Source organism: Panicum virgatum, chromosome 4N (assembly GCF_016808335.1).
Source record: "Panicum virgatum strain AP13 chromosome 4N, P.virgatum_v5, whole genome shotgun sequence".
In the NCBI taxonomy this organism is placed as follows: Eukaryota; Viridiplantae; Streptophyta; class Magnoliopsida; order Poales; family Poaceae; genus Panicum; species Panicum virgatum.
This window is the reverse complement of record NC_053148.1, coordinates 29,839,814-29,855,786: the sequence shown is the minus strand read 5'-3', so window position 1 is coordinate 29,855,786 and position 15,973 is coordinate 29,839,814. Positions and strand designations below refer to the sequence as shown.

The 15,973-nt window shown below is 44.0% G+C and overlaps 1 protein-coding gene across 4 annotated transcripts; it reads right to left on the bottom strand.

Annotated features, from left to right (window-relative positions):
- Window positions 1-3,669: 3,669 nt before the first annotated feature.
- Window positions 3,670-15,862, bottom strand: LOC120670100 (cyclic nucleotide-gated ion channel 1-like). Of its 4 annotated transcripts, none has more exons than XM_039950092.1 (8): window positions 15,699-15,862; window positions 14,944-15,046; window positions 12,955-13,492; window positions 12,283-12,495; window positions 6,166-6,461; window positions 5,960-6,071; window positions 5,326-5,562; window positions 3,670-4,762 (listed from the first exon to the last, which is right to left on the bottom strand). In XM_039950092.1, the coding sequence occupies exons 2-8, from the start codon at window positions 14,973-14,975 to the stop codon at window positions 4,064-4,066; spliced, it is 2,127 nt and encodes a 708-aa protein (XP_039806026.1). In that variant the 5' UTR covers window positions 14,976-15,046; window positions 15,699-15,862; the 3' UTR covers window positions 3,670-4,063. The 4 variants fall into 4 exon arrangements, with proteins under 4 accessions (XP_039806026.1, XP_039806027.1, XP_039806028.1 ...); XM_039950093.1 differs by having other exon boundaries at window positions 15,643-15,841; XM_039950094.1 differs by lacking the exon at window positions 15,699-15,862 and adding an exon at window positions 15,406-15,609.
- Between the last annotated feature and the right edge of the window lie 111 nt (window positions 15,863-15,973).

The following is a 15,973-nucleotide window of genomic DNA, read 5'->3' as shown; positions in this document are numbered from 1 at the left end:
CAAATAAATTTTATTTAATACTCCATGTATACAAGATTTTTTTTATAGTACTAGTAGTACTACTGAAACCAAACACGACCCTGGAAAATACTTTTTAAGAGCAACTCCAACAGTCTAATTAAATATATTTGGTTTGGTAAATTTAGATTAGTTGCTCCAAAAACTTCTTCCAACGGTCTCGCCATCTTGCTCCCGTAGCTATCCCACTCTCCATCCCAACCCCTCCAATGGCCTTCGGATCCCCCTCGCGATATCATCCTCCCCCGCGCGCGGGCCTCTTCCCACACCCGGCGGCTGTTCATCCCCGCATGCAGGCCTGCCGCTCGCTCCCCACGGCCAGAGCACCAGTAGGACCGGTGGCTGCTTGCCCCGCCCGGCGGCCACTTGTGCTGTCCTGCTGCTCCAGGCAATGTGTGGAGAGGACTGAGGAGGAGATCGGCACCTCAGTTTGCTGCTCCGTGAGGTCGATTCACATGAGAAGGAGCTCGATTTGCTGCTCGACGAGGTCGATTCATGGAAGGAGAAGCTCAATTTGCTGCTTGTTAATCCACCGCGGGCCTTGCAGAGCTGGAAAGCACCACCAAATGGGCTATTCGAGGTGCTAGAGCGGCTGGGAGTATGAGCAGCGTAGAGCGGCGGGGAGCAGGTTTATAGAAGGTCCTCCCGCCTGATCGCGGTCCCGTGCCCAGGGCGGAACCAGAAATTTATTTTTTTATTATTAGGGGGCAATTATATTAATTTATATAAAAATTTAATCAAATTTCAAATTTATAATGCAAAATTGGGAACCATAAGGGGGCCAGGCCCCTGCCCGCCCCCCTAACTACGCCCCTGACCGCGCCGCGCCCGCCACATCGAGGTTCTCCGCCGTCGAGGCCGTGCTGCGCCCACCGTCGAGCACTCGCAGCCGCCGTCGACTCCTCCCGCCCTCACGGCCGCCATCGAGTCCGTCGACAGTCAAGGTAAAGGGAAAGGAAGGGGACGACGGATGGGACTCACTCATCAGTGTGTGTGGAGGGGAAGAGTTGAATAAATAGATAGCTAGTCTAACACAAAATAGAGAAACAATTTTAGCTAAATGAATAGCTAAATGAAAATTTGGCTAGTTTGATTTATCTAGACTCTTGGAGATGCTCTAATGTTTTTTTTAATAGAGTATCCCGATTTTTCACTTCTTATATCTACCAAGTAAATTTACTAGGGAGATAAAGGGTAAAATTATAAACTACTAGGTAAATTTATTAGGGAGATAAAAAAGTAAAATTATAAGGATCTGTCTCCTCATCAATTGCATTCCCGTAAGTCACTTGTAAAACTAGACAAAAAAACAAGATACAAAAACAAAACAAAACAAAACAAGATACATAGATCGATCCTGGATGGGATCCAACAGTTCACATTTGTGACTTACGCAAATACAAGATCTAAGTCACCTTAAAAAATAAATCTCAAATTATAAACTCTTTTACCGTAGATTCCAACCGAATTGGACAATAGGATAAATTCCATCGATATGAAGAACTTGCTGCAAAAGAGCAGGAGACACATGATAGTGCTAGAGGCTCTGAGCGTTGTGGTGTCTCAAATTCCAACTTATCTTTAAGAAACCCAATACGAACCCTGTTTCTCCTCTAAGGCAAGGAGAGTGAAACACCACCTACTTTTGTTAGGAACAATTCCCGTGCCACAGGTACGTTGTTAATCGACCGACCTTGTCAGAATCTGTTGGCAATTGGATGTGCTACGGTGTGAATACATAGTGGGTGTTGGTGAAGGACACCCTTCGGAGTGAAGGAGTACCACAACAGTTCGGTTCGTCGAGGGCGAAACCTCAAGAAAACAATCACAACCAGATAGACAGTACGAAAATCAAAGCAAGGGCATAATTGCTCTGTATTCAATGTCCCATCACAAGCAGTTACGGGGGGTATTTATAGACGGCGGCTCAACTACCCGCGGGTGTAAATTCCCCGTACTGCCTTTCAACCGCCACAATTACAGAATATTCCATGGGTTTTCAGGAAATATTACATCAACATATGCGATAGTGGATTACAGCTGGACAGATAAGTGGGCCTCTTCAGGACTCCGAGACCTTCGCCACCGATCGTCTCCTGCCGGGCCTTTGGGCTCGACCTTCGCCATTCAAATCGTTCATTCCCCCTTCCCTCTTCGGCCCTCGCTGGCTCCCCTTCGCCACCAAGCCGGATCATGGCCGTCCTTCTCGTCCAAACTTGGGGTCTTCACTTGGCGGCCTTCGCTGCAGTCGCTTCGCACCATGGCCATCGCCGGCTAGAGAGCGCGCGATCGACTCGTCCTCAGTCTTCGGGCCTTCGGGTCATTGCACCTCAGTCCCGAAGGTGGCTCCCCCAACAGTGGGTTTTCATCGCATCCATAGTACTCTTACAGGAACCTCCAATGTAGTTCCTGACATGCTATACTGCAGGTTGCACATGATGTTCTCATGTGTTTGGCGTGTGGAATTTCCCCTGCCGATGTTAGAAACATCACTTACCTTTGACAAGGGAGTATGCAAAGAGATGAGAACCTTGGATATCAAGTGCCCTTTTATATCCCTTATTATTTTCTACTACTTCCATTCTAAAAAGTAAGTAGATTTAGTTTCCATTGTTTTAAATCGAACTTATACACCGGTATCTATAACATCAAATTATTATAGTTAATCCCATGATGAAATCTCTATCTTGATATGGTATTTATTTGCTATTGTATATCATTGTATTTTCATACAAATTTAATTAGAAAAATTAACTTGACCAAAACTAAGACAACCTATATTTTAGGAAGGTTGGCCAATAGTTGTGAACAACGTGCCTTCCTTTTTCCCTTTTCTTGCGTAAACATGAAAGTTTCCGTAGTGGTTCATGAGTCCATCTTTTATTCTTCTTCGGTTGTTTTCTTAAAGGAAAAGTTCTAATTTACACACTTGACCTCTCATAAAGTTTAGTTTTCAATATTCAACTATAAAATCGTATAATAGAGGTCATCCAACTGTCAGAACTGGAAAAATTAACTTAGGATAAAACTAAGACAACCTTTATTTTGGGACAAACGGAATACACGTCAGCAACTTGTTTTCCTTTTCCCTTTTCTTGCATTCACGCTTTATTCTTCTTCGGTTCTAGTCTTAAATCACATTTGTTCTTATTATCATTAGATGTGGGTTGAACCGTTGAAGCGTGCCTGTCAGTCGTCAGCTCTTGAATTTGGTGATGAACACCGAGCCCAATCTTACCAAGAGTAGTAGTGGCACCACACCCTGACACGTTCCCACCCCAAAAACAAGACGGGGGAAAAAAACGAAGCCGCGGCTGTTGCCTGATCCTGACCCTGACCCTGACGGTGACGGATGCGCAAGCCGTGGCCATAGATAGGCACTGGGCTCAACCTCAACCGGAGGACAAAAATGGTAGTAAGAGCTGTCCATCGAGAACGGGCAGTATCAGGAAAAAGGAGCACGGAGACAAGAACATGTCGCGTTCAAGTTCAAAGATGGTGGCGTATGTGCATGGAGAAGCGCAGAGAACATGTTCCTTTTTTTTTGTTGCGACACACCGAGACCACCGAATCACGACTGGTATGGGCATGGGAGACCCCAGCTCGACAAAGGGAAACAACGACATTAGACAGCAGCAACGCAGTACCAAGTAAAACCAAAACGAGCAGTTTGTTCATGCCACGTGAAGTTCAGATGGCACTTACCAGTCCCATCTACCATGCGCAGAACACTAAAACCATCGCTCACTACACATATATTTTGAAGTGTATAGTACCACTACATTGCTAATCACACCTACGTTAAACAAGCACATAAACCGCTACATTTTTTAGGTAAGGCATATACAACGCTACTCAAAAGCTCTGAAAAGCAGGCATCGTCTACATCACCAACTAGTTATGCTAGCACTATATTTTCCTCTGTTTTTTTCTCATTTCTGCTTTGGCCGTTCCAACTTTAGCAGTATCAGCGAGTGGAAAACTGAAGAAGTCGTGCACAAACAACTTGTATCCATTTCTGCCAAAGGCAAAGCCCAACAGCAAGCTACTGCTCTTCTACGGAGAAGTTGGGTTCCGCTGGCTTCTGCAGCAGCCTTGCAGGCACTCGTTCCTGGAGGCGCGCCTTGCGAGTGGCGTTTCTCCTCAGGATCCTTATCATGTTTCCAGCGAAACGTGAAGCATATAGTGCTGCCATGAAGCTGAGAGAGGTGGAGCCTTCATTCACAATCGCAAACTGCAGCCTCTTCTCCTTCAAGCGCAAGGAATCTTCAATCTTCTTCCTGCAGTACCGGTGCCAGGCTGCTTGGATGAAACAGGCAGCCCAGGTTCTCCACTGCTGCGAGTAGAACCTGAAAGTGTGCTGGAGCTGCTTGCTGTGGAGTCGTCTGAACTGGGTGGCCACAAACCTCAAGTCTTCAGCCCTCAAAGCAAAAGCTTCGACTTCGGATATAGTTTTCACCGTCCTTGTTGAGCTGGGGAGGCTTGATGTTGATGTGGGGTCAAGAGCCCAGGTGAGGAGCTCCTCGCCACAGAAATCTCCACCTTTCAGAACATCGGAGTTGAAGAAGCCAGTTCTTCCACCGTTTGTCGTCATGCTCATTAGATTTCCTCGCATGATGAAGAGCATTTCGGTTACTGGATCCCCTTCACGAATGATGCAGCTATCTTCTGTGTATAGAATGGGCTTTAGGCGGTCACACAAGGCATCCAAGAGCTGTTCGTCCATATTTTCAAACATTGGAACCTGGAAAAAAAATGAACACAGCAAGAGCATGGTAAAACATTCAGGATGATGGTATGATGGAATGTAAATCCATGCATTGAAACACAAATAAGAAGTTTCTGGTGGGTTAAGTTCAAGGGGGCCTGTGGAAATTGGCGCCCAAATGGAGTCTTGCTGGGACCATGACATGCTATGGTGCTAATAGACTTACAGCCTGTGTAAAATCCACAGCAATAAGGACTCAGATTGCATAGAGAAGGAACAAAAGTTGGATTATGGATTTACGGCACCCTATCTTATTTGTCCTTTGTCAGGAAAAATTAGGAAGGAACGAAAGATAGATCATGGCACTATATCCGATTGTCCTTTGGCCGGAAATATCAGGAAGGAAAAAAGATGGATCATGGCACTGCGTCCAATTGGTCCTTTGCCTTGAAACATTAGCACAAACCTAAGGGACAATTTTACAAATCGAAAGCAGAATATAGATTCTTATAAACTGGATCAGCCTCAGGACAAACGGTCGGGGGGGGGGGGGGTGGGGTGGGGTGGGGTGGGGTGGGTGGGAGGATGTAATAACATACCCTCATGAGAAGTGATAAACAAAGATGTCGTTTTATGTCCCTCCTAAGATCTTTGGGGAGGTTCATAAGGAGTTGTTCTTCATCAACACCACTTGTTTCTTGCCATCTGTACTGTTCATAACGTCGTATTCTTTCTTTGAGATTCTCAGGAAGATGTCGATATGACATCCACTGATCTGTATCGCGGCTTTTCATTCTTGTTTCCTCTATTCTCAGAGAAGCTGATTGCAAATAGGTCTGTTATAAAGGGGGTAAATAGTTAGAGCATTGTCAGAGATCAGAGAAAACACATTAATTGTAAATTAAGGCACTGAAGTAGGGATATATGAACTGTTTTTCTAGAAATAATATTGCAGGTTTTAGACTCAGAAAGATTTTACTGGTATTTAACATCACAATGTTGAGTCTGGACAACTGGCATGCCACATGCGGCATCACAAGGTCCCACATGGCTTTGAACATGTACAGGGCGTTCTCACAACTAGTGCAGCATGATGATGGGATCAGTTTTCTAAAGATCAATCAATCCAGTTTCAGTTGTGCAATTTTAATCATATATATTATTTTTCCTGTTATATGCCTTTGCCATCATTTGAAGCACTATCAACTAAATAAAGAAATTATCAGTGTTTACCTGCACATTACCAATAAGCAGCGCAAACAGAACTAAACCTGATATTGAGACAAAAACTGCAAATAAATTCTCCCATGCATAAGTGCTTGTTTTCAGGTTTTGGCCAAGAGAACTGCATTGAACAGAGCAAGGTAAAAATACAAATGTCAGGCTATCCACACATTGGTTTAGAACACAAATATATTAAAGGTTTGTCTTTTGAACACCTGAGATTTTGCAGACCCCACCAAACACAGTAGAACAATTTTGTAAAGAAACTTCTTGATTGTGATATATTTTTTATAGCTGGCGCATAAATTCCAAAGACTGGATCTGGAAGATTGTTTGTCGGGACACCTAATAAGCAAACAGTATTTAAAAAAGCATAGGTCTCATTCTTATGAACAGCCCCACAGTATAAAGATGCAGCATCTGCAGCACATGTTGTATTGTTTCTACACTGATGTCTCCAGCAGGAATCTTGGCGTTGGATAGAAAGTAAGTACCAAATTGCTCCAAGGACCTGCAACAGTTGAAAGATTGCTTTAAAATCACATTGAAGTTCTGTTACAATGCATTTCTGAAAACTAGTCTATACATAAAGCACTGAATTGCATTATGAAAGCGCTAGGCACTAGGCACACAAAGAGTGGAATGTAGAGCCTAATCGCCACCTAGGTGGGCTATACGGCCACGTTTTAGAACACTTGGAGGAACTACAGATACTACAACAATTTCACAGAAATGCTTCAGATTTTAAGCCAATTTTTTGCACTAATATAGGCCACCACGACGTGTCACCTTGGGTCCATCGTCCAGCCTCAAATATCTTCTTTGGTTCTTTCCATCCATTGGATGGTATGTTTGGCTGGACCGTGAAAATCCAGGATGTTCTATTGCAATTACATGTAGCTCAACCTATAACAAACTCTTGGTGAAGTCAATTCTTAAACTTTACACAATAGTTTTGCCAAAAAGTATCATCAACATCAACAAAGCCTTTTAATCCTAAGCAAGTTGGGGTAGACTAGAGTTGAAACCCAACAAAGACCATTATTCATGGTTCTGACACGAGAATCGCGGCTTTCCAAGCACTCCTATCTAAGGACAAATCTCTAGGTATACTCCAGTCTTTCAAGTCTCTTCTAATTGTTTCTTCCCATGTCAACTTCGGCCGGCCCCTGCCTCTCCTCATATTACCGTCGTGCTTTAGGATACCACTATGCACTGGTGCCTCTGGTGGTCTCCGTTGGACATGTCCAAACCATCTCAGCCGGTGTTGGATAAGCTTTTCTTCAATTGGTGCTATCCCTAGCCTATCCCGTATATCATCATTTCGAACTCGATCCATCCTTGTATGCCCACAAATCCAACGCAACATGTGCATTTCTGCAACACTTAATTGTTGGACGTGCCGCCTTTTTGTAGGCCAACATTCCGCACCATACAACATTGCCGGTCTAATCACCGTTCTATAAAACTTGTCTTTTAACTTCTGAGGTACCTTCTTGTCACAAAGGACGCCAGATGCTTGGCGCCACTTCATCCATCCCGCTTTGATTCTATGACTAACATCCTCATCAATATCTCCATCTCTCTGTAGCATCGATCCCAAATATCAAAAGGTATCCCTCTTGGGCACTACTTGGCCTTCCAAACTAACATATCCCTCCTCATGAGTGGCACCGAAGTCACACCTCATATACTCAGTTTTAGTCCTGCTAAGTCTAAAACCTTTGGAATCTAGCGTTTGCCGCCACAACTCCAGCTTCCTATTCACTCCCGCATGGCTTTCATCAACTAACACGACATCATCAGCGAAAAGCATACACCAAGAAATATCACCTTATATGTTTCTTGTGACCTCATCCATCACTAAGGCAAAAAGATACGGGCTCAAAACTAATCCTTGATGTAGTCCTATCTTAATCAAAAAGTCATCTGTGTCACCATCACTTGTTCGGACCCTAGTCATTACATTATTGTACATGTCCTTAATAAGGGTCACATACTTTGTTGGGACTTTATGCCTATCCAAAGCCCACCACATCACATTCCGTGGTATCTTGTCATAAGCCTTCTCTAAGTCAATGAAAACCATGTGTAGGTCCTTCTGCTCTCTATACCGCTCCATGACATGTCTTATTAGGAAAATTGCTTCTATAGTTGACCTTCCAGGCATGAAACCAAACTGGTTCATAGTGACCCGCGTCATCCCTCTCAAACGATGCTCAATAACTCTCTCCCATAGCTTCATAGTATGGCTCATCAACTTAATTCCCCGGTAGTTGGTGCAGCTTTGAATATCCCCTTTGTTCTTGTAGATCGGCACCAATATACTCCTTCTCCACCCTTCAGGCATCTTGTTCGACCGAAAAATACGGTTGAAAAGTTTTGTTAGCCAAACAATAGCTATATCACCTAGGCACCTCCACACCTCGACTGGAATACCATCAGGGCCTGTCGCCTTACCTCCTTTCATCCTTTTCAACGCCTCTTTGACCTCAGATTCTTGAGTCCTCCTCACAAAGCGCCTGTTGGTGTCATCAAAAGAGTCGTCCAGCTGAAAAGTTGTATTCTCATTATCCCCGTTATACAGTCTGTCAAAATACTCTTGCCATCTAAGTCAGATTTCATCCTCCTTCACCAAGAGCTGATCCATATCGTCCTTAATGAACTTAACCTGGCTGAAGTCCCTCGTCTTTCTCTCACGCACCCTCGCCATCCTATAGATGTCCTTCTCTCCTTCCTTTGTATTCAGTCGTTGGTACATATCCTCATAAGCCCGACCCTTCGCCTCACTCACAGCTCGCTTTGCGATCTTCTTTGCCACCTTGTACTTCTCTATATTATCTGCACTCCTATCAAGAAACAAACGCTTATAACACTCTTTCTTCTCCTTAATAGCCCTCTGGACGTCCTCGTTCCACCACCACGTGTCTTTAGTTTTGCACCCACCCCCTCTGGTCATCCCAAAAACTTCCGAAGCTACCTTCCGAATGCAGGTCGCCATCTTCTCCCACATGTAGTTTGCGTCGCCCTCTTCATTCCAAGAGCCCTCCACAATAACTCTTCCCTGGAATACCTCGGCCATCTCTTCTTTTAGTTTCCACCACTTCGTTCTTGCGATCTTGGCTTGTTTAGACCTACGGGCACGCATCTGAAAACGAAAGTCGGCCACCAGCAGCTTATGTTGGGAAACTACACACTCTCCGGGTATCACCTTACAATCGAAGCATGCTCGTTTATCCTCTCTTCTTGTGAGGATAAAGTCGATCTGACTAGTGTGTTGGCCACTACTGAAGGTCACTAAGTGGGACTCTCTCTTTTGAAAGAAAGTGTTGGCTAGCATTAGGTCAAAAACTACAGCAAAGTCTAAGACTTCCTCCCCTTCCGGATTTCTGCTACCAAAACCAAAACCCCCATGTGCCGTCTCGAACCCTGTGTTTGTGGTTCCTACATGACCATTAAGATCTCCTCCTATAAAAAGCTTCTCCCTAATAGGTACGGCTCTAACCATGTCATCTAAGTCATCCCAGAACTGTCTCTTAGCACTCTCATCGTGTCCTACTTGGGGGGCATAAGCACTAATAACATTTAGAACTAAGTCACCAACAACGAGCTTGACTAAGATGATCCTATCTCCTCGCCTTCTAACATCCACCACATCATCTTTGAGGCTCTTATCAATCAAAACTCCCACTACATTCCTATTTGCAGTCGTTCCTGTGTACCAAAGCTTGAAGCCAGTATCCTCTACCTCCTTCGCCTTCTGGCCCTACCATTTAGTCTCCTGAACACATAGAATATTTACACGCCTCCTAATCGCTGAATCAACTAACTCTCTTAACCTACCCGTAAGGGACCCTACGTTCCAACTACCTAGACGAATCCTAGTTGGCTCGACTAGCTTCCTTGCCCTTCGCACCCGCCGAGTCAGATGCGAAGACCCTTGCTCACTTTTCACTACACCCGGGCGCCGATGTAGCGCGCCACTGAGGAAGCGACGACCCGATCCTTGCTCACTTGACACCGTATCCAGATCAAGACACGGCGCGCCACGAGGGTGACGACCCGGCCCTTGCTCACTTAACACCATATCCGGGTTCCGATATGGCGCGTCGCTAAGAGGGTTACGCCCCAACAATTTTCTCTTGGGTTTCATCTCCATAAGAGTGGCAAGGTTTTTACGTTGGCTCGTCAAGCCTTAACACAACCCTCCTCCTTTACTCGGGCTTGGGACCGGCCATGGCGGAGTTTTTGCCAAAAAGTATATATCTAAAAATTTTAATCAAAGTATGAATGTAATTTAGAAAAGGAAAAAGTCCATTTTTTGGGCCATTCAACTATCGCCGGAGTTTGGTTTTGGCCATGTAACTCTAAAACCGGTATTTCTAACCATCCAACTATCAAAACCATTCACACTTGGCCATCTAGCAGTTTGAGGTGGTTTCCCTGACGTGGATGACACATAGCAGTGGGGCCAACATGTCAGCTATCCTTTCCTATTTCTTCTCTTCCTCATTCTTCCCTTTCGCTCCGACTCGACCAGCCGCTCGGATGGCTCGGACCACCAGCCAAATTCTCCTTCCTCCATGATTCCCAATTCCCTTGCAGCAGAAGCTCGGTTGCCTCCCCATTTTCCTCCCCAGCCACTCCAACACGATCTCTGCCGTTGGTCGGTCGGCTCGGGAATCGAGATTTCCCCGAGCCGCCATTGCCACCGCCGCCAAGATCCACTCCGACGTTGAACTCCAACCTCCGCCCACCGTTTCACCCACCCAACGGCTCAAATCGAACCTAAGTAACTCCCTAAAGGTCATTCTCTCATTCCATGGTGTTCACCTCGTTTCCACTGTAGTTCATGTCGCTCATCACCAGCAGCTCGCTGGCAGCCATGGTCAGCGTTACCCCAAACGGATTCATCTCGTGGGGCAGATGCTACTGGTGTCGACCCCCTCGCCGGAAACCTATCCGTTGATGAGTTATGGCCGGTCAAAGCCGGCGAGCTTCCGCTCAGATCTAGTCCACCGCCTCCACCTGCGCCGATGAGCCACCAGGCCGCCGCCACTTGGCTTTACCTTAATCTACAACCTATGGTGGCACAGGGCGCCACCAGGAGCAGCCTTCGTCGCTGAAGGGAGCGGGGGGCACCACAAGTATCGACGCCGACAGCCATGAGCAAAAGAGAGAAAGAAAGAGAAGAAAGAGAGAAGAGGAGAGGAAAAAAAAGATCCCACTGCCATGTGTCGTCCATGTAAGCGAAACCACCTATCAAAACAACTAAATGGCTAAATACGAACAGTTCTGATAATTGGATGGTTAGAAATGCCTGGTTTTGGAGTTTTATGGCCAAAACCAAACTCTCTCGATAGTTGAATTAACAAAAATATACATTTTCCTTTACAAAAATCACGGGGTAGACTGTAGATCCATGAAATTTATAATCTTCTTTTAAGTTTTGTAATCTAGCAAACTCCTCTGCTAGAATATACATAATACACCGCCGCTTATTGCTTTGATGTGTAACCAATATATATGCTGAGTCTCTTAGTGATGCAATTCCAATCCTACCGCTCCCTCCATTTAAATATGACATTTTTGAACTAGTTAGCTTGTCCTAAACATCGTATATTTAAAAATGGTGGGAGCAAACAAATTGCATACCAACAACTCGCTCAATCACATTTCTGATTTAAACAATTCAATATTCAGTAAATAGTTGGAAACTCTAAACATAATTAGGGGTCTGCAAGGAATATTATAGACAGTGTTCCAAAGGTGTCGCCTAGGCGTCCAGGCAGACCCCGCTCGTATTGGGCAACAATCACGCCTTGTCGCAACCCAAGGCGAGGCGACCAGGTGTACCCAGCTCGCCTTGGGTTGCCTTGTCACCTTTAAAAACACTGATTATAGGATGCATGGATCTTTAAAAGTTATAGGTCAATTTAGAGAAAGTAGATGAGGTATTAGGGGTTAAAGGTGAACATATTTCTCAATTCAATGTATGGATATCAATACCTAGAAATCAAAAGATTGGCTGATGTACAACTCACAAAATGTGTGACTCCACCACAGCACCACAACTAAATGCATGCAAAAAATACTCTCTTTCTCTTTCTTGGTGGCTCATGTTGGGTTTCAGCTCTAGCCTACCACAGCTTGCTTTGACTAAAAGACATTGTTGTTGTAGTACACAAAACCAAAATTTCAGTGTTTTCTTTGTCCATTTAAATTTTGCTATACATGAGTAGCTCACATTTCTGATAATGCAGTTAGATTTACTGCAGAAAAATGGCGACTGAAATTAGTTAGCAGGCAGACTTTACAAATACAGCACTTACATGACTGGCAAGCATGTAAAGTAAAAGATTGAAAGCAGCACCAGCCCGTGCTGTCTCTGTAATAACCCCAGCAGACCTTGTGATTTGTAGATATAGTGGTCTTATTCGGATTAGTCGAGGCACATATTGGCATATAATTATAATCATCAAGACATTTTTAGCTTTCATAACGTCTGAGTCTTGAAGATTAGGTAACACAACCAAAATAATCACCTGGTAACAGAATTATCATGATTACAATCCCAACTATTGAACAAGAAATAAATACGAATAAGACTTAAATTAGTGCACCCTATCTGGAAAGCTAAAGTACAGAAGAATAATCAAATAAAAAGATAAACATTTTTCTCTATATTTATCTAAACTATTTGTTTCTAATATGTGGATTAAAACATAAAATATAACTTTTAACAGGAAACAGGTTCTACTTCTACACATTTCTTACAAAAAGACTACTAAAAGTGCACTGATATCAATAATTTGCTTCACTTATATCAACACACAGTCATGACTTTCTGTAAAAAGAATATAGTACCATAACTGTAGGATCATTTCCTACGATGCTATGAAATATTTCAGTAAAGAGCTTAAGTCAAGTATATTGCACAGAGCATTTACTATGATGATATCAAAATATTTCTGTAGACACAAAGTGTGTGGTATAAAAAGTACCTGAGGGATGGGTAGAATAGCGAAGACATCAATAAAAAAATATGTTGATAAGTATCGCTTGGTTATTGCATATCTATCTTCAATCAAGACACCCCGACCAAAAGTTGTAGGAGATGATGCAAGGAAGCCTGTCCGGAACTGAAATATGATATGGAGTATGTAGAAAATATCTGTGAAAAAACGCAGGACACTTGCTGCCTTTTCCAACTTTCTATCCAAGTACCAGCAAGGTTTTTCATCACTGATAACTGGGATATATAAGAACAATGGGTCCACTGAAACTGCAAATATACATGATATCACAAATATCCTATTCCATTTTTGTAGAAATGGCCCTTGGGGATGAAGAGTTCCTGTTGCAGACTTTCTTTCGTTCACCATTGATCTATTTGAGGTTTCTGAGTGCAAAAGGTTTCCAAGGAATGCAAAAACTCTGGCAGTTCTTTCTTTAAGTGAATCGAAAACTGAAACATCATTTCTACGAGGAACAACTATGTTCTCTGAGCTAACAGACTGCTCTGATCTCCAGTCCTGAAATCTGCGCATATAGCAAATCAAACAAAAATTCAGAACAATTGTTATGTATGACAATTTCCCCAATCACCACTGAGCTGGTATCCATTCTTTACTCAAAACTATAATTGGATCCTTGTGCCTTTTATTTTCATTAATCAGGTTACCAAAAACCGAACATTCTGATTTTATCTCATTAGTACAGTTGGGCCTCATGTGCTTAAAGCGATAACGGCATAACAAATCCAATGAATATGCTAGTGTGGTGGTGTTGCAAGCTATGCTTACATCAAGCCTCAAATTCATGCATATAAGAATTAATGGGGGATGAAAAAAAATGAAGCTGAAATGAGATGGGCTCAATTGATGAATTTTGGAGGATTCAATAATTGTAGTTGACAATGAGGAACTACTGCAATGAGTAAAGCTAAATAGTGTAGCATGAGTCGTGGAGAAGGGTACTATAAGAAGGAAATAGACTATAGAGTTGAATGAGAGATTAATTCATCGTTCTAGTTTAGTTGACAAACCTGATGTAATGCAGGCATATTTATAGGAACAACTTGACTTGACGCAAGCATTTTTACAGGAATACTGACTTAACTCCCTCAGAAACAAGCTCTATACATATGTAGGGAAATAAATAAGCTAATAAGGTAACTAATTGTTTACTATAACTTCCAACCAATACACTACTACACCATGCCACAGCAGGGCCCAGCTGAAGTTTCATGTGCAGAATGGGAGCCAGAGGTGAAAAATTGTTCTTAGAAAAGTGGCATCACAATTCTTGTCATAGCCTATTTAGATTCAAAGGGGAGAAGTCCAGTTCGAAATGGAGAGGGTGATAATTCATAAAATTCTTGTCTACTTCCTGAAAGTTTGACACAGTTCCTCTATGTTCAAAACCGCGAAACCTCTCTGATGGTTTTGCTGGACAAAATAATATTGGCTCCATGCAGCTTGCTGGTACATATATACATGACATACAAATTTGTTAGTCAAAGGCATGTGCCTTACTGACACAGATATACATGACTATGCAGCTTGCACGTATGTACATGGATGTATGCACCCGTGCTTGCTTTTGCATTCTTGTTCTTGGAGTTCGATAGCCACATTGTCATGAACCGTGGCAAGAATTGAACCTCAAGAGATGGGGATAGAGCAATTTAAGGAAGAACGTTAGGAGTTAGATGCAAACATTGGTACCAAAGTGCATATGTTTGTGGGCATTTCTGCCAGCTCGCATAAGGGACTTTAACTCTTTGCCTGAATCGATTACCATTCAGTCCACATCTGATGGCCCAAGTGGGCATTTGCTTGATCTAATTCAAACATTCACTTCCACTAGATGTGTTTCCTCACTTAGGATACTATCGCATTATTCACATCCTATTGTGTTGCTAACATGCTAGAAATGCAAAACACATATCTGTCCTCTTTTCCCAAGCAGCAGGGGATGGAGATACTGACCTCACATATCTGTCCTCTTTTCCCATCATCATTTTCTTCCAATTTAGCCGCGAGTAGGATTAGATCTACCCTCCAAGCCTGGTATTCTCAGGCATCAGGCTCCCTGAAGATTATAATCACAACTGAGTAAGTGCACCAAAAATTGCATAGTGGCATGGGCCAAACAACAAGAAGAGCTAGCTATCAACTTAAGGATTCTCAGAGATCAGAAAAAATCAACAAAGTTAAGATATGTCACAACAACCAACTGAGATATGGTATTGGAAAAACAAGAAGCTTATCTGAAAATGGATGTGTACTAGAAAAGGAGTGCTTAGATATTTCCAAATAAGGGATTAGATGGAATGATCATAGTGACATTAAAGTTAATGGCAACAAACAACAGCTCGTGCCTATATCATCCAGTTATAGAACGAAAAAATATCAACCAAACCTCCAAAACCACGCAAGCGGATAGGCTACCTGCAGAAGCTCCAACCAGACAACGGATCAAACTTCTCGAGAGATAAAGCAAGCAAATCACCGCACTGAAGCAGCGAGCAGACTACCGTACGACGGTACGGCTGTTCGCCCCCGCAGCAATACCCAAACGCCAAGCCCACCAACTGCCTCCCTAAACCACCACACCCGCCACTAAATCGCCGCAAACCAAGCCCGCACGCACCAATTCGAACCGCAGCATCGAACGCGCCGCCTTACCGCGTAGCGAGCTGAACTGCGCCAGGCCGGAGAAGCGCGAGCAGGAGGTTGATTACCTAGGCCTTCTATTTGGGGGCGCGCGGGCGCCTCCTTTCCCCTCCGACGCGGGCGCGGTGGGCGGGCGGGGTTGGGGGGAGAAAAGGCGACGAAGCTTCGCGCTGAGGGGGACTTCGCCGCATGATGGTGGTTGTGGTGGTGGTGGTGGCGGGGGAAGGACACGAGGAGAGGAAAACGGAGGCGAGAGGGCGTGGCCGCGTGGGTGGGTGGACTCCACCACAACACAGCAGCAGGAGTGCAGGACGGCAGGCACGACCCGGCAGCGGTCTTCGCT